The sequence below is a fragment of the Tamandua tetradactyla genome, chromosome 7 (genome assembly GCF_023851605.1).
Source record: "Tamandua tetradactyla isolate mTamTet1 chromosome 7, mTamTet1.pri, whole genome shotgun sequence".
NCBI lineage: Eukaryota > Metazoa > Chordata > Mammalia > Pilosa > Myrmecophagidae > Tamandua > Tamandua tetradactyla.
This window is the reverse complement of record NC_135333.1, coordinates 90,422,117-90,440,592: the sequence shown is the minus strand read 5'-3', so window position 1 is coordinate 90,440,592 and position 18,476 is coordinate 90,422,117. Positions and strand designations below refer to the sequence as shown.

At 37.5% G+C, this 18,476-nt stretch overlaps 1 protein-coding gene across 2 annotated transcripts in view; it reads right to left on the bottom strand.

Moving 5' to 3' along the window:
* BMAL2 (basic helix-loop-helix ARNT like 2) overlaps window positions 1-18,476 on the bottom strand; it is an 85,336-nt gene that overhangs the window by 7,397 nt on the left and 59,463 nt on the right. For both annotated transcript variants that reach the window (XM_077170383.1, XM_077170384.1), the window contains 7 exons: window positions 9,376-9,613; window positions 8,854-8,960; window positions 8,548-8,698; window positions 7,544-7,602; window positions 5,808-5,916; window positions 1,740-1,815; window positions 43-151 (listed from right to left, as the gene is read on the bottom strand). In XM_077170383.1, the coding sequence (XP_077026498.1) occupies window positions 43-151; window positions 1,740-1,815; window positions 5,808-5,916; window positions 7,544-7,602; window positions 8,548-8,698; window positions 8,854-8,960; window positions 9,376-9,613 (849 nt within the window). The remainder of the gene's footprint in view (window positions 1-42; window positions 152-1,739; window positions 1,816-5,807; window positions 5,917-7,543; window positions 7,603-8,547; window positions 8,699-8,853; window positions 8,961-9,375; window positions 9,614-18,476) is intronic.

Sequence of the window (18,476 nt, the reverse complement as noted above, 5' to 3'; positions counted from 1 at the left end):
CAATACAATGAATAAGAAGGAGTTTTGCCGAAGGAAACTCACTGAGGAGTGGCCCATTACTGGGGAGACCAGTGGTGTTCTGGTTTCGCCTTGTAGCCTCCAGCTCCCCTATTTCAGAAGGACTTAGCAGGGTCATCTCCTCACTGGACATCTGAAAAGACAGTCAGAATAATATGGTTAGGATCTCTTAGTTACCAGTCGTGGGCCTGTCGCCGGGGCCACCACCGCCACCGTGAACGCGGCAGCTGGCGGGTACTGAGTTCTGGGTGCCAAGTACTCCATGTGCACAGTCTCAGTTCATTTTTTTACATGGTCAGGCACTGGGAATCGAACCCGGGTCCTCTGGCATGGCAGGCAAGCATTCTTGCCTGCTGAGCCACCGTGGCCCCACAGTTCATTTTTGAAATGCTGTGCGGTAGCGCTATGACAGGTCAGGAGTCAGAGGCCTAAAAGGGATGGTATTTTGCCCATGGGGTCAAAGCCATGACACTAACCCAAGTCTACCTGACTCCAGAACCCACATTCTGAAAAACCATAACTGAAGGTACACACTATTGGGAAAAGGTTTGGCCTGAGAAGGAAAAGTCCATGACCAAAATGCTTTGGATTGAAGTTATTTCAGTTTTTTAAAATGATGGCAAAACTAGACACATATGATGCTGGTGTGAGAAATACTGCTTTGGAATGGGGAACAGTTAAACCAGATGCTTTTACCGAGAATGCTAATGCTGTTACATGGTTACAGGCCAAACAATGTAATATTTGATGTAGCTCATCAGAATGCTAAGAAATAATTTACTTATATTGTCTTATTAAGTTGATGCACTTTAACTAAAGAATATACACTGCTTGGAGATTTTTGTCTATTACAGACTTAAATCCCTTTTACAAGTACATTTATTGCCTGTCACAAAATGTACACCCATAAATATTAGCTAAAGGTAAGAATAAATGAATAAATAATAGACAAAAAGTTTTTTGGTATTTGCATAAAAATATATTTGCATTTTCAAGTCCCCTTTGTTGCTAGTCAATTTAATTTCTCTTTTTCTCCTATATTCTTATACCACTTCGTTTATAAACCTACTTTAGAGTTTTTGTTATCTGTACTACATTAGAATCATATTGCATGTAAGCTTTCCAGATAGATATTTAGCATTATACCTTTTGTATATGAAAATATACTTGATTTCAAACAGCTCGTATTTATTCAACCGAATTAAATAGTAGATAGTACTTACCTTATGGCTTATATCATTTAAAGTTTTTTTCTCAGAATTTAAGTGATTAAAGGAGTGCATTGGAACTATTAAAATAACAAGACTATTAATAGCTACCATTTATTGAACATTTGCTGTTTGTTAGGCACTGTTTAAGTGTTACTGTTTGTTTTTGTATCAAATCACTTAATTCTCACACTACTCTAAGAGACTGGTGCGATTATTATCCCTGTTTTAAAGATGAGGTAATTGAGGCAAAGAGAGTTTAAGTAACAAGCCCAAGGTTATGCAGCAGTAAGTGTGTGAGCTGCAACTTGGACCCAGAAAGCACGGTTCCAGAAACTTCACACTTAAGCCCTCACTATTCTATTCTGTACTGCCTCTTAGAAATCATTCACTGGTTGGAATATTTTATTTTTCACAGGATGACTTCTTTGACCAGGAGAAATAATTGATCCACTAGGAGCAAATTCTATTTTCATTCATTTCATGAATGTTAAGGCTTATGAGCGTACTTACATTCCCGCAGTTTACAGTGGAGGTGTCTTTCATTAAATCTGTGGGACTTGAACCACCAAGAGATGAAGACTGTAACCTTTAAAAAGTGATACAGAAAGACATTGGCTCTATTTTTATTTTTAGAAGGAAATTTTCTCCTCTGAGTACATAACAATCCACTGATAAAATTCAGGGCAGAACTTGAGGAATATCGTAACAGTTTTCACAATTAGACTGGCTTGTCAGGGGCCAGTCGACTGTGGAGTGCTAGCAAACACTTCATAGCAAATAGGAAGGTAAAATTCCAAAGTAAAAGCTCCTAAGTCAATCTTGTTACTTTTATTAATGAAGCACATGGCAAAGGAATAGAATTACACAACAAACTTAGTTTAAAACAGGCACTCATACCCATTCGATAAACAGCATAATTAAAATAAAGAAAGATTTACTAACAGTCTGCAGCTTTCTGAAGGGGAAAATAGTCCGATTTTACTATAATAGGTCAGCCCCAAGTATGAAATTAATGAAACTTATGCAGAGAACAGAATGACATAAATATAACGTTATGCTTCTATGTATTCTCAAGAAGGCAGCTGAGAGGAAATTAGAGAGGAAAAAAATGGAAATGGAGGAATGGAATGAATTAGGTAGGGAAACTTAGAAATGAAAAAATCGGTGACCTCTCGGATATTCAAAGTGAATAGCCTGGCTGGGTTTTTGTTCCGTGGTTCCTGTTTGAAAATCACAATCTGTTTATTTAGCCTTGGTTTAAAGGTGAAAACTAGTCCCTATCTGCCCTGCCCTTCACTGACAGATACATCTTCTGAAACGCGGCTTTCATCGTATTAGCCCCTGGTCATAAGCCTACCCTTTCACTATCTGACTTCATCTTAGTGAAAATGCCTGACCACTCACCAACCGAACTCCTCTCTCGATGGGGCTTCCCTGCTGTTCTCTGAAACCACCAGACCTCCGCCGAGGTCCTCCGTGTATAAATAACCCCTTCACTGCATCCTGGTCATTCTACAGGGAGCCAGCTGTCAACATTTAGTTCAATTTCTGCTTCTCTTAAATCACCCTCCCAGATCCACTGAAGACATTTTTTATAACCTAAGTCACCGAGTTGTGAAACCTTAAAACTGGGAGAAAACCCAGATCTGATAGTAAAAGTCAGTGTAGGATTAAATACCAAAAATGCATGAACTACACACTTGAGCATTTAATAATATACTTCAGTTTTACATATTTAGTCTTGTGACGAGGATTATGATTAAATCATATGAAGGATCACAAATCTATGTTTCTGTACATTATTATAATACACATACTCAAAAATGCACTGCACATATTAAGTATTCAACAAACAGTTGTTCAATAATATAGATTAGTTAGATAGAAGGCATGAAACAAATGTCTAGTGAATTTCTCAATTTAAACTTTTTTTTTTTTAATTTAAAAGCTAAAAATCAAGTGAATAAAAAACTAAAATTTCACCCCTCTTCTACATCTTCCATTTCCCAAACACTCCATCCTATATATGAGCGGTAACTGTTGGGAAGAAATTTTTTGTATTGTTACATATCATACTATGGAGTTACATGTCCCTTTTCATAATCTCAAAATCCAAAACACTCTGAAAAATAATTCATTTGTCAGCAAAATCTGACTTGGTCAGAACTCAGAAAAACCTGACTTGAACTGACGTGAAGCTACTTTTTCTTTAATCCCACTTAGCAAGAAAAAAATTTACATACTTCACTCTAGAAATATATTTTTAAACTTTTTATTATGGAAAACTTCAAGCAGATATTAAAGTAAGTAGTATAATGAAATCCCCTACATCCATAAAACAGTTTCAATAATTATCAACTCATTCTCAATCTTGTTTAATGTATATACCCCTCACTCTTACTCCCTCTTCCATATCACTAGATTATTTAATCCATAAATACCATTTAATTTATAAATACTTATCACTGCAGATACACTAATGTATTTGATTATGGGCTGTTGCCCGTGATGTAACTATTTTCTGTAGGTATTACTATATTATATTCCCTTTTCTAAATTTGAAAAAAAATAATTCTGAAACACTGACTTTCTAAAATAAAAAAAAAAAAAATCTGAATTCAAAACATATTGGTTTCAAGGATTTTAGATGAGAGACTGTGGCCTGTATATATACAACTTTGTTTTTCCTAAATAGGTGGGATATTACACACACTTTTCTTTTTCCCTGTATCTATGCTTTTTTCTATTTACCATTTACTCTAAAGATCTTTCCTTATTAGCATCAATAGTTCTAGCTCATTTTTAATAGCAGCAGAGCATTTCATTGTATGTATATACTACAATCATTTTCCTACTGATAAATATTTGTGACTTCTATAAGCAATGCGCAATGAACAGTCCTGCTTACACACTGTGATGGTTAAGTTCGTATGTCAGCTTGGCTAGGTTGTAGGGTCCACTTGTTTGGTCTAATTGTTACTGTGAGGATGTTTCGTGGATTTAAATTTTTAGTCAGCCGATTTTATCTATGGCTGACTACATCCACAATCAACAAAGAAGATTGCCTTCAGCAACTAGAGAAGTCTCATTCAATCAGTTGAAGACTTTAAAGGTAGAACTGAAAGGGATAGCTTCAGCAGTTAGAAAGAAGAATTTCTACCTCTACTTCAGCCAGCTTCTCCTAAGGAATCATCCGAACTTTCATTGGCATTCCCAATTTACAGCCTGCCCTGAGGAATTCAGATTTGCCAATCTCCACAGTCATTTGAGCCAATTCCTAATATAAGCCTCTTAATATTTACATATATATCTCCCATTGATTCTGTTTCTCTGGAGAACCCTAATACACACATCTTTGCATGATTTTGTGAGAATATTTCTGAGGTAAAATTGCTGAGTTTAAGATTATATACAATTACATTTTTGATGGATATTATCTAATTGCCCTCCAAATTTATATTCCCACAGACAGTTTAAGAAAGCCTCTTTCCTCACACTCTTATCAATGTTATTATTAAACTTTCAAATCTGACAATCTCCTAGGTGAAAAAAAGTATCTAATTATTGTTTTATTTTGTATATGATATTGTTTAACTATGAATTGAGTTCAGCAATTTTTCAAGTTTCTTGGCCATTTATATATTTTTTCTGCTCATGCCCAACCGCCCAATTTTTTTTTAATTATTGTTGTTATTTTCAAAAATTGCATAATAAGACCTCTTCATATGGTAAGATAATTAGTCCTTTCATTAATCACATAAAATGCTCACATTTTTCTCAGTTTATAATTTACCTTTTAACTATTATAATGGTTATGGTTATGCTTACATTTTGAATTTTTTATAAATTTATAATCTTTTTTTTAATGAATTCTGAATTTTGTGTGATGTTTAGAAAGGACTTCCCAAACCAAGATTATAAAAATCCACACTTGTGTTTCATAGTCTTGTTTTTAACTTTGAAATGTTTGATTCATCTGGAATTTTACTGTAAGGAATAAAGTTGGAATCTAGCTTTTAATACTTTTTCCAAATGTTTTTACAATTATTATAATGCCATTTCTTGCTTATTGCATTTCTCCCTAACCGAACTAAATTAAAATCCACATTTGCCATGAAATTAATTTCCATATGTATTTGTGTCTATTTCTGAATGCTTCCCATGATCTATTTTTCTGTTTTTAGGTTGTACCAAAAGGTTTTTGTGATTGTAGCTTTATAATATATTTTAATATCTGATTGAGTTAGTCTTATCTCGTTATTTTTATTTTTCAGAGTTTTCCTGGATATTCTCATATGATTAATATAATTTTGTCAGATTACGAAAAAACAAAAACAAATGCTGTGACACTGATATCCTTACAAAACTGAGACTTCCCAATGAAAAATAAGTTCTATCTGAGAGTTATTCAAGTCATCTTTTGTGTACAGTCATAGCATTTTAGAGTGTTTTTTTTCATATATGCCTGGACACTTCTTGTAAATTTTATATCTAATTTTCTGTTGTTTTTTGTTACTTCTGTAAATGGGACCTTCCCTTCCATTATATACACATTTTTAATGTTTTTTAAAACATTACCTTTGTAAATCCAGAATTTCATTTGCAATATCTGTTCCAATACTACCAGCACCAAGTAGTGTTCCAGTAGACATTCCCAGCGTGCTAAGGTGAGACTGTCTAGAGGAACCTAAATAATAACAAAAGAAAAAATTCAAATAAAAAAGTAAATAACTGCATTTAATATCTTTTTTCAATTCAAATATTTTTCCTATTTTCCTCCTTGAAGAACAAAAGCTGCATCCTGAAATGTTAGAAAAACTCATCTCAGAGTTACAAATGTTGTTTCTAAATACTTATGAAGAGGTGATCTGAGTCAAATGACCGGGAAGTCACTTGCGGTTATGAATGTGACCTGTAACCCTTGGGTATAGATAGTCTCTTTCTACTTTAATCTCCACTCTAAAATCAGAGCAGCACTTTCAGTTTTTTTTTTTTAACTTTTATATTGTATAATATAACATATATACAAAGCAAAGAAAGAAAAAGCAATAGTTTTCAAAGTGCTCTTCAACAAATAGTTTCAGGACAGATTCCAGAGTCTGTCATGGGCGACCATACCATAATCTCAGAGTTTTCCTTCTAGCTGCTATAGAACACTGGAGGCTAGAAGGAATAAATATTTTTTATCATCACAAATGACTTTTTTCTTTTTTGTGAAAAATAACATATACAAAAAAGTAATAAAACTTCAAGGCACAGCACAGCAATTAGTTGTAGAACAGATTTCAGAGTTTGGTATGGGTTACAATTGACAATTTTAAGTTTTCACCTCTAGCTGCTCTAAGATACTGGAGACTAAAAGAAATATCAATTTAATGATTCAGCAATCATATTCGTTTATTAAACCCTACCTTCTCTGTATAACTCACCATTACCTTTGATCTTTCTAGCCCACTCTTTAGGGATATTTGGGTTATGGCCATTCTAACATTTTCATGTTGGAAGGGGCTGTCAATAATATGGGGTATGGGGATGGAACTAGTTGATGTTCTGGAAGGTCTGGCCCCTCTGCATTTCAGGACTTATCTGGTCCAGAGACGTGGAGGTTGTAGGTTTCTGGAAAGTTACCCTAGTGCATGGAAACTTTGTAGAACCGACACTTTTTTTTTTCCCCACATGGACAGGCACCGGGAATCGAACCCGGGTCTCCGGCATGGCAGGCGAGAACTCTGCCTGCTGAGCCACCGTGGCCCATCCTTAACACTTTCTTTTTATAATTTCCTAACTTTAAAATTTTTAAATATATAGGTAACACACTAATATACCCATGTAGTAACACTTATTACATATAAGAAAAACTCCCCTTAATGCCTTTCATTAATCTGCCCAACAGGTATGTAACGAGTACCACAATGTACAAGGAACTACATGAGCTGTTAGGAAGCAATAATGGACAAAGCGCCATTCTTGTTCTTCAAGATCTCACAGGCTAGGGGAGAGACAGTCAAGTGACAGCTAATTGTCACACAGTACAGATTATAACAGAATGTGAGCACAGTCCTGTGGAGGCACCAAAGAGGCAACTGTGGGGTCCCTGGTAGGTTGAAATGGGATATTTTTTCCCTTTTCAACTCAGTCTCTCACTTTTAAACCAAAGTTGGGATTCTTATAGCTCAACCCATGGAATTTTTCTAGTTCCAACCCCAAATTTCTTTCCTCTTTAAGAAAGCAAAAGACAGTAACGTAATAATAATAATTCTTCTATAATAATATATATTAGTAAAAAATCTTTCATCATCTAAAACTAAGCTTACCTTCTGAGGACCGAGAGCTGCAGGGAAGTAATGATGCTTTTCCAGTGTCACTCTCTCCCCTAAAATTAAGAAACACCATAGGTGATTTTTTTTTAAGGTGAAGGAAATTGTTAAAGCAACTCTATTCAACACAGTATATTTGATTTTTCAACTCTTGCCTCACTTATGTTTTACATATTCATATGATCAATATTAACACCTGAGACCAAGACCCTGATGTACTGAGAACCAGGATATTTGCTTAATGCCATAGTATCCCATAAAGTACATGTTCTCACAGTTACAAGCTCTCAGTTCTAATATGATTGATAAAAAGGCAAGGACTATTATGATGGCATAACAGAGAACACTGGAAGTTAAGCTTTTTTGAGCTCTTTCCTTATTAAATATTGTAGATAAGGAAATAGATTTAGTTTGATGATACCTCATAGCTATTTTAAAGGGAAATCAAAGAAAAATAATGGAACAGGGCCGTGATAGCATATCATATAAATCAGAAGTCACCCCTTCCTTCAGGCTGAAACTATTACAGACTAGGGCTTGGCAGGTGGCACTTGGGCTGGATTTCTGCTCACTTCTCAGTCAAGACCTGAGCTGGGCACACAACATCCAACCAAACACAGCAGCCCAGGCTTAGAAGATGAATGCATGGAAATGATGTGGAGGAAAAAACAAACTGTTTACAAATGACACATAGTTTAAAGCCACATCCATCCACATCATTTAATATAGGAACATCGCACACGGGGTAGGAAAGAAATGCTTGAATAAAATGCCTTAGCTGTCACATATTGTACAAAACAAAAAGGCATGTCACAAAAGGGAAAGCTTTAAGCTTAGTTCTGAGAACTGATGCCAAAGAACACTAAACGAATTCCTCGAAATATATAACTCAAGTCCAGAGGAGCATACAATTTTAATGGTTTAGCCAGATAAGAAACGAGAAGCAATGATAGTCACTTGAAATTAATATAAAGGTCTTAACAGCATAAAAAATCACTTACAAAACTAAAGTGTTGACGGACACAATAAATTCCAGTTCTTTGGTCCAAGGATTTGTGAAACTAAACCACTGGCTTTTTAAAGTTACAAAAGAGCCATCTTTTGCTCTGAACTTGTAGGAATCTGTAAATATTTTCTCCTTACTCTGTAGAACTTAACAAGAAAAGAGAATGATTAGCCTGATAGTCTACTTCGCCACCATAAAAATCAATCCCTTGAGGATTAATTCAAGTTTTGCTTTTCACAGGAATGAGAATGAAGAGTTGATGCTGTAAGTTACCCCAAATAGGACCCCCCTCAGTGTGTACCTGCTTTATGCTTGTCAGTCAAACTTCTATGGTCATCTTGGTGAAAATATTCATAACACGAAGTTCCCAAAAGTTCCTGAGGCAGATATCCTAAAATTGCAGTTGCCCTGGTTTTCAAATAGAAAAGAAACTTTAGAATCAGTAAGTTCACTCCCTCCTAGAATACTGTAAGTCCATGTATGGTCAGGACGGAAAGGACGTGGACGAGAGGCTGAGTGATGTGTGTGCCCCACTGGGATGCTTTGGCTGCCCTGAACTCAGACGAGAGCTGCAGCCCAACTCAGATGTGCTCTCACTCTTACTACCACTCACCAGTACAACTGGAACTGCACACCAAGGGCAGCTTCTGCAGTTAGGAAGTACCTGAGTTTACGTTCTGGCTTGAATGAATTTACTAACATACACACATCGTTCTTTTATTTACATTTTTATTTTCTGTTCTGAAGCCTTAAAAAAAACCCATCTTTTAATAGCTTTAAATGTCACACTGAGCTCTGATAATTACGGTTTGTAAGTATTTACCTTTGATCAACATAGACAAATTTTCCATTTATGGCAAACCGGGTTACAAACTGAGTAGGTCTGACTGTAATCCCTCCACTGTTCCGTGGGGTGATACGCGGATGTAATCTTCCAACGGCAACAAGGCAGGGAAAGTCACCGCTGTCCTTCTTGTTGTCCCGTTCTTCCACTCCAACGACACTCAGAGGCCAGCTTCGCAAGTACCCAGTGCAGTGGAGAGTACAAAATTTTCTATGATCTAATTCAGAAGTTAAAGAAAAAGCCATTTGAATCATTATGAATAAACACTTAAATTTCTTATACTGACAATTATAAAGGTAATAATTGTGCTATTAAATCTCTTCAAATATGCTAAATATAAAAGGAAATGGTATTGAAGATAAATCAGTGGTCTCATTTATTTAATGATTTTAATTTTAACGGGTAAGTTTTATCACGAACTAAATTATATTCACTTTACCTAAAAGCTAACAGATTGCTTTAATTTAGGTTTAAATAGATCCATAGATTAACATATTTCTGAGTCAATTTTTAAATTACAGTAATCTATACCTGTTAGGGAAAAAAGGCATGCCCCTCGCTCGTAGCCACAAAGACACTGTTTTCCGCTTATTAAACTTTTAGCATATTATAATTTATATTCAAAAGTAAAAAAGGGGTATTTGAGTCATTATACATATTCTTAAATTTCTTATGTTAGCACTTATAATAGCTAATATATATATGATTATAAAAGATTACAGAAATATTTTAGAGAACATTTTTGGAAAATTTATAACAAAAGATATCAAATTTGACTCATAAACTTCACTTTTCAGAAAAATCCCAAGCAATTAGCCCCATAGGAAAAAGACTATCAAGCAGGTCCAGCCAGAATAATAAAAAATTAGAAATAATCCATCTGCCAAATATTAGGAAATTCTTAACAAAATGAAATAAAACTCAGGCATTAAAGATGAGACATATAGGGACTATGAAAATTCACAAAAAAGTGAAAGGAAGGTTAAAAAATAGGGGAAAAACCAGACTAATATTGTTTAAAATAGTTGTTCATGGAGAAAATTTAGAAAAGACCAGAACAGTCATTTTTTTTCAATTGGCACTTGTTGCTAAGACTGTTACTACAACAAATCTTTAAAAAAATTTTAACAAAAGATGAAATGAGCTTTCTTTTAAGATGGTAGCTAATAGTAGTAGCAAAGATTTATAGAACATTTTATGTGCCATTCTGTTTTGTAGCTGATTTAAATGTATAACTCATTCATCTTAATTGTCCTATGAGATGTTTGTCTTAGGGCACTAAGAGTTAAGGCCAAGGTCATGGCAGGTAAAGGGTAAAGCTGGGGACTACACATTCTCAGGCTGACTGGGAGCTTACTTTTCAAAACACAAATGCTGTGTTATTTGATGGCAGTGAGCGCTTGGTCCTCGAAGGTGTTCAAGCAGGAGGTGAGTGAGTAACAGGGTGAGGGTGGAAGACAAAACTGTGTTCCCATCAGAGGGAACAGCCAGTGCAAGAGAGCAGTCAGATGTGGCCAAAGCATAGACTTCAAAGGGCAATAGCCAAAGAATAAAGCAAGGAACAGAAAACTTAGGACTTCTAGGCCTTTTATCCAACAGGTATAACCCCCACCACTGGGTTCCCAGATGCCTTAAACTACAAAGGTCCTGAAATGAACTCATTATCTCTTCCCACTCCTACTCCAGTATTAATCACTTATGCACTATTCCGTTAATGGCCCCACAATCTACCCAAGCAGGTACATGAGAAAACTGGGAGCTATTCTGGGTCTCTAACATCCAAGATACCTCAAAGGTTTTAAAAGTGGGATAAGCATGAGTGCAAGGTTTTCATTCATATTAACAAAACATGACGTCAGTTAAATAAAAGGCTCACACACTGAGTTTGGTATTTGTGATGAAGCTTTTTAAATTTACAAATGATACCAACAAAAATATTCCACTCAACTGCAAATGTATAACAATAAAAAAGTTTTGTATTTATACAAGGAATCTCTTTATAGAACCTGGTCTTTTACCTTGATTCTTCTCTTACAACAGGGTTACCATCTAAATTTCCAAATAAATCTGTCCCTCAATTTTCATCTTGAACATTTACTCAGCTGGCAAATTTCTAGTTGGGATTATTTAATTCCATTCACTGCAATTCATTTGATCAACTGCCTAAGGTAAAAAAATAAATAAAAGATCCCATAAAAACTCTTATCCCCAGAATTCTTAAGTTCTTGTCATGAGTCATGAGCCCCAATCTTTGCCAAACTATCTATTTACATCAGCTCCACAGTCTAGAGTCCATCTATTCCCCAATTTAAAAAGCAAAACAAAACCCAGTATTACTGTAAACACTGCCTTAGTTTATATGCCACCCTTTCAAAAATTCTTTATGCATTTTTTCCTCAGTGACTTGCAGGCTGGATCTCTCAACTTGGTATCTTGCTGTTTGAGTTTGAATTTTTGCATAAACAGATCCAGAGGCAAGGATTCAAGAACAAGATATTATTTTGAGAAGCGATCCCAGGGAAAACTTCTAGGAAGTGGGGAAATCAGACAGGGAGGAGAACGAAGCTAATAAACAGCAAGTTTTCAAGCAAGTTGCTACTTTGGGAAACTGAAGCTAAATCAACTGGGACCTTGTGGGGGAAAAAAGCAGAATCTGAGCCTCTGAATGAGCCTCTGCCTCAGGACCACAGGAACTAGGGTACTTATCCACCAGCTCCCCTCAGTCAGAGGGTGACGGGTGTTGGGGGGGGCGTTAATTCCCACACTTCAGACCTGCCCCTTGGTGAGGTATGCAGATTGGCCCTGGAGGCCACGTGTCATGCCCTGAAATGTTAAATGTTGGGGGAGGGGGTGCGGGGGGTGGGGGGTGGGGGTTGCGTCCTGGGCCCTGACAGCATCTGTTACACCTGCATAAGAAGCAAAGGTTTTCTGGATACAATTATCATAGTAAGACTCTCTCACTGCAATATATTTAAGAAAAACTTAAGTCACTGGGAAGGATTCATCCATCCTTCATCATCCTTTGATTTCACAGGGTAAGGTCCCTGGATAATTGTATCCCTACCTCAGAAGCTTTTTCAAAGTGTGTAGCTGCTACATTAAGGTTGGGATCAGGATAGAAATAATTTTTTAATGTAAATTTTTATTTTTAGAAAACCATTGTGTTATGAAAAATCTCAAACATACATAAAATTAGAGAATAAATATATTGAACCCTCACTTCAGCAATTTTCAACTGGTGGCCCATCTTGAAAACTCACCTTTAGATCAATCAATTCAGTCCTTCCAATTAGCACAAAAGGGCTGTTCTCTTGTCTCTCTTCTTTTAAATTTAATGTAACTGACTTACGGTAAAAGGGAAGAAAAACACCTTTACTAACCACAAGCTTTCATCATTAGTGGATCCCATTGGCTAATTACTACCAGAAAAAAATAATTAACACAACTACAGGCAAAATGAAGTCATTTTACTCTCTTAGTTAAAAGAGAAATCAAAATAATCTCACAAAGGAGGTCATCCCACGGGGCCAACTGGCCTTACATTTTGCAGCTCCCTAATCCTGACGCAGGGTCTGCGTGCACTTCTCAACCAGGGCACGGCGTGCAAGGACGGCACTGGCATAACACAGGCCCTACAATCCCCTAGGCCAGATCAGCCCCAGGCCTTTGGCATAGAGCTCTGGGGTGTGAAACGAATACTTGATCCAACTGCTTGAGCAGATTAAAACTCCTCTTTGGGAAGACATTTGAGCCTGACTGCAGACATCTGTGTGGCTCAGCTTGATGTGGGAGTGGAATGTCCTAGTGTGGGCAGAACACATTCCTACAAGAGGAGTCAACTCCCTGGCTGGCATGTCTGTTACAGAAATCATCTAGAACGGAGCATTTCCTGAATAACCTTCTGCCTCTGGGGAGCGCCTCTAGTAGGTGGCATGGCACAGTAAAAAGAACATTATGATTTTAAAGTCATATTCCTGATTCTGCCCCTTACTGTGTAACTTCGGATAAATCATTTAACCTCTTTAACCTTCAGTTTCCTCATTTGCAAAATGGGGATGTCTTGTACAGGTCTGACACATGGATTAGGATTAATGATTATGCAAAATGTCTGGTATATAACCGATTCATTCTCTCCTTGCTCCTTTTCATCTTTCCTTCTCTTCTTACCGAGCTGCAAATAATAGCTATCACTTACTGAGTGCTATTAGGACCCAAGCACCACATTAATCCCAACCACACTCTTATGAGGTACTGTGATTATACCCATTTTTAATATACAGACATTGAAGTGAACTTGTCTAAGTTTGCCCAGTTGTTAAGCGGTGAACCTGCCATTCAAACCCTGTTGAACTCAGAGTCCAGGCTCCTTTTACTCTGTACTAACGCCTGTTCACTAGCAGAGCTACTGGGAGGCACAGCCTACAAACTGGAACACAGAAGGAATAGTCCTGCTCACAGAATTTACCTATGAGTAACTCTAATTGATCACTTGTCAAACAGCCTTGAAATATCTGTATTTTTCCAGTAAAAGTATCGCTTTTTATTTCAAAGAAAGAAATCTTTCCCGTCTCTCCCATAAATCTCTAAAAACTATAATTAAAAAAAAAACCTTTTAGAAACTACATGAAAGCAGTAAAATTTTATTATTCTCAAGAATGCTGCTTGGATTTTTTTTTCCCTTAACCTATGACTACACACATGTTTTTGCTTTAGATTCAATAGTTAGAAGACTGCTTCAAAATACCACAACAGAACTGTGAAGTTCCAGAAGAAAATTCCACTTGCCTTTTTGTATCTTTGCAGACACATAAATTACTGCACTGCCAAGGTTATTATCAGTGACTGACTTGGGCTCTCATATCTTGGAAAAATTCTCTAAAAATAAATACATTCAGTGGTGTGTTTCTTAAAAAGTGAGATGAAAAGTCTGAGGTGACAGAAAGAGGGAAGAGCCTAGATTCCCACACTGCTTTATGACATATGGTTCCATATTTTGAGCCAAATATTAAAATGCAAATTTAATAAACAAATTTATTTTCAGCAAGGCCCAGTTTCCTTTCATTCCTATGGCATGACCTTTTCAGATGTATTTCTCATGAGAATTATGAATAGAAAATGATCCAAGTTGTTTGTTAGAAACTTCTTGGCATAAAACCTAAAAAGTATGTTGAAATTTTCTTGGTTGGAACAAAACCCTACATGTAAATTCTTTCACTGGATTCTTAACTGTTTGTGTGGATCTGAGAAGTGGTTATGTGGGCAGTCACCTGTAGACAAAGGACAGGTGGATGGTCATTTATGCATTCAGCAATTTTTTTTTTACTGAATGTTTACTATGGGACACACACCATGGAAAAAGACACGGAGCTCTTGTTCTAGCGAGGGAGGCCAAGGATAAAAAATAATTTCAGTGCAGTGTGGAAAGGACAGCGAAAAGACACATGGTCAGGCTTATTGATGCATCACCAAAGGCAGGTACCTGGGACTCAAGCCAAATGAGTATAGGGGGTATCAGGGCAGGTTTCCTGGAAGGAGGTGATGCCTGTGCCTTAATAGTCCAGGGTCTGCTGAAGGCTTTCAGTCCCCATTCTTCCCAGCTGGATGGCCTGATGCAGCTGGGGGAGAGCTGAAAATGGTAAGCCTCCATGGCACTCTTGTAGGTGATTTTGAGCCATGGCTTGATAGGCTCAGCCCTTCCACATTGGGTACTTCTGGACTCATGTTTAATATTTCATTATAGTAGAGAAATATGTAACCAACCTGCCCCCTGAAATCTTTCATGTCTCTACTGATCATCCTTTAGAGCCTGCCCTACTGGGGGGCTGTCCCTTTAAAAGGTTTCTAGAGGTTCTCTCAGCTAGTCTCGCTGTTTTGGCCCTCCTGCACCATTAGTATGAAGTCCTAAGGGGTGAAGACGCAGGGTGATGATTCAGAATCTCATAATCTCCTGCAGGGCTGGTAAAGATCACTCAGCTCCCACAGGACCTAGTACAACACGAAAACACTCTTCCTCACTCTCCGGACATGTGTGTACTAGAAGTTCATATCCACTGCCAGGGGCATCCCTAAGAGTCATCTGCTATTTCTCTCATCGCTAAAGCAGTGGTCTTCAAGCATTATTTATTTTGCATCTTATCAAAGAAAACTTAAGAACCCTTCATGTCTATATAAAATTTTAAGTTATATAACTTACTACTACAAAATATTGTGTATCAGTGAACACAAAACAAATTCAAAATACAAGAGAAAAAGAAGGGACTAATGTTTTAAGAACAGATTTTGTTTCTTAATGGAAAAAGTTTTGGTCCTCTAAAAAGTAGTATACATATTCTTTAGTGAGAGCGGTATTATTAATTATACTTTATTATTTTTAAAAACCTTGATTTAACCCTTTATGAATTAGTGACTTCAAGGTCTGGTTCTAATCAAACCTCTTATTCCATTCTCTTTTTGTCATGGCACTTATCATCACCAGCAAGGATTTTTTTTTTCACTGCTCAGACCCCAGCATATAGAACATTTGGCACATGAGTGTGTACTTAATATTTCTTTAAAACTGCATTCTTTTTTGAGCACAATACCATATAATGGCACACTACTGGGCATTCCTTCCCACTCCACATTTAGTTCCTCATATTGGTGGCTTGAAATTGGTCACGGTGGGACAGTCTACATCACAGAAATTGGCAAAGCTACAAATCAAGGTTTGCTTTATTGTTTTTTTGATTATCTACACCTAAAAATGTGGAGAAAATGTTACTATGCAGATTAAACTTAGAAGTATGTTTTTGTCTGTAGTTGTTACAAAGGGAATATAAAATCAGAATCTCCAGGTTGAGGCCCAGCAATCTGTGTTTTAAAAATGCCTCTAGGTCCCAGGGAAGACTGGACTTGCTTTAGTAAGCCGAGAGTTATTCTGCCCCCTGTAATACCTACTGCCTGTTCTGATTTTGACAGATCTTGCAGACTTACTGCAGAACATGGATTCAGACACCCTTGCAAGGCATCCTGAAAGGACTCACCGCTACATGTGCATGAAATATTCCATAGACCCTGTCCCCATGCACCAGCTTTTGCCGTCCTTGTTTCTACCTCTGCTGGGCAGACACCTGAGCTCCAATCTGCTGTCTTGAGTGCAGGGAAACAACAAAGAAGCCAGACTTCAAAACCAACGTTGTCCTGAAGAAGCTGGCTATCCTTGCCAGAAAGGCAAGACCTTGCCCTGAGCAGCGCTCTAAGGTGCAGATCTGTGGGACACACGAGGAGGCAAAGGAGCTTTTCTGGGAGGCTGGCAAGAACCTGCTCTGTGGGCTCGGCTCTGTGTCCCCAGACCACGTGGGTCACTGCCCCGGACCACGGCGATGGGCTGCTGAGGAAAACAGGGCCTTTTGTTGGAGAAACTTCTAAAAAGAATGGGCTTCTTATGGAAAATGGCTCAGGCAGCACAAAAGACTAAAGGAAAAAACTAGCATAATCCAGGAATTTGAGGGTTATTTAGCTTTAAATTTTTCCTTCTAGCTGCTCCAGAATATAGGAGGCTAGAAAGAATATTTTTTTATCACCACAATCGACTTTTTTTCTCTTTTGTAAAAAATAACATATACACAAAAAAAGCAATAAATTTCAAAGCACAGCACCATAATTACCTGTAGAACATATTTCAGACATTGACATGGGTTACAATTCCACAATTTCAGGTTTTTACCTCTAGCTGCTCTTAGATACTGGAGACTAAAAGAGATATCAATTTAATGATTCAGCAATCGTATTTGTTTGTTAAACCCTACCTTCTCTGTATAACTCCACTATCACCTTTGATTTTTCTTCCACTGTTTAGGGGTATTTGGGCTATGACCATTCTAACTTTTCCATGTTGGAAGGGGCTGTCAATGATATGGAAAAGGGAGATGGAACTAGCTGATGTTCTGGAGAGGCTGGGCCCTCTAGGTTTAGCAGAGGCACTTTTACAATTCAAGGACAGTGAAGCCACAACAGCCAAAGACAGAGAAAGCCTGAGAGAAATGCACATAGAAATGTCTGAGAAGTGCCACAAGCTTGATGCAGAGCAGCTCCAGGAAACCTGTTGGAAAGGGCTGAGCTGATGCAGATGCTGGAGCCGTGGCGGGTGCACCCCAAACCCCCTTTGTGGAGAGTCCTCGGGGTGCTGGACAGGCTAAAAGGCCGCAGAAGGGACAGGCAGTCCTTCGGAGGTCAGGCCTCAATCCCTGTCAGCAGCATCTCCTGGAGATAAGCCTTCTATTGTTTCTATGCTGTTTTTCTGACCTGAAGAGAGCTCCTGATTTTCCAATGCCTTTGTGTCCTCCCTGCCTGTTTAGTCATATTGCAGAGCAAGACCGAACTCTGAGACTTAAGAGGTTGTGGAATATACAAAACAAGACACATATTTTTAGTTACATCCAAAGCACGGAGAGAAGCAAAAGAGCCACCAGGTCATGTGGTCATGGAGACATACAATGTTAAGTTTGGGAAATAGCAAACTATAAAGTAGATTTTTTTCTGGAAAACCAAACAAACAAAATACCTCTAGGTGACTGTGATGCACGCTAAAGTTTGAGAACTGGTCTAAAAGGATATATTAAAAATATATTTCTCTAGTGCACCCAAGTTCTACTGAAGATTTAGGAGGTGTTTAAATGGCGATGGGTGAGTTTCAGTGAAGGATGAAAGCATGGGAAAATGAGTTTGTTGCGAAGGGGGTTATGAGTAGAAGCTCAGCCTGCACAAACATTTCCAAGTCAAGAAAATAAATTAGTCTGAATGTAGATATGGGTTTGAGATGGAGAGGATTGGGTAAATTTATTCATTTTGGAAAGGAGATTAGACTGGGGTAGTGGGGCAAGAATAGACAACTAAAAATCAAATCTGCGAGGTTGCAAAGCTTAGCAGCAAAGAGTAAGTTGGCCAAGGGGTGGAAGGTGCAATCAGATTTTACAGCAGGAAAGACTTATACTGGGCACTTCCTATGTACCAAGAAATACAGAAGAACACAATACTACTACTAAATAGGCCCAGGGGGAAAGACAAACCAATCTGGTAACCTTTAAAACACTTACAAAACC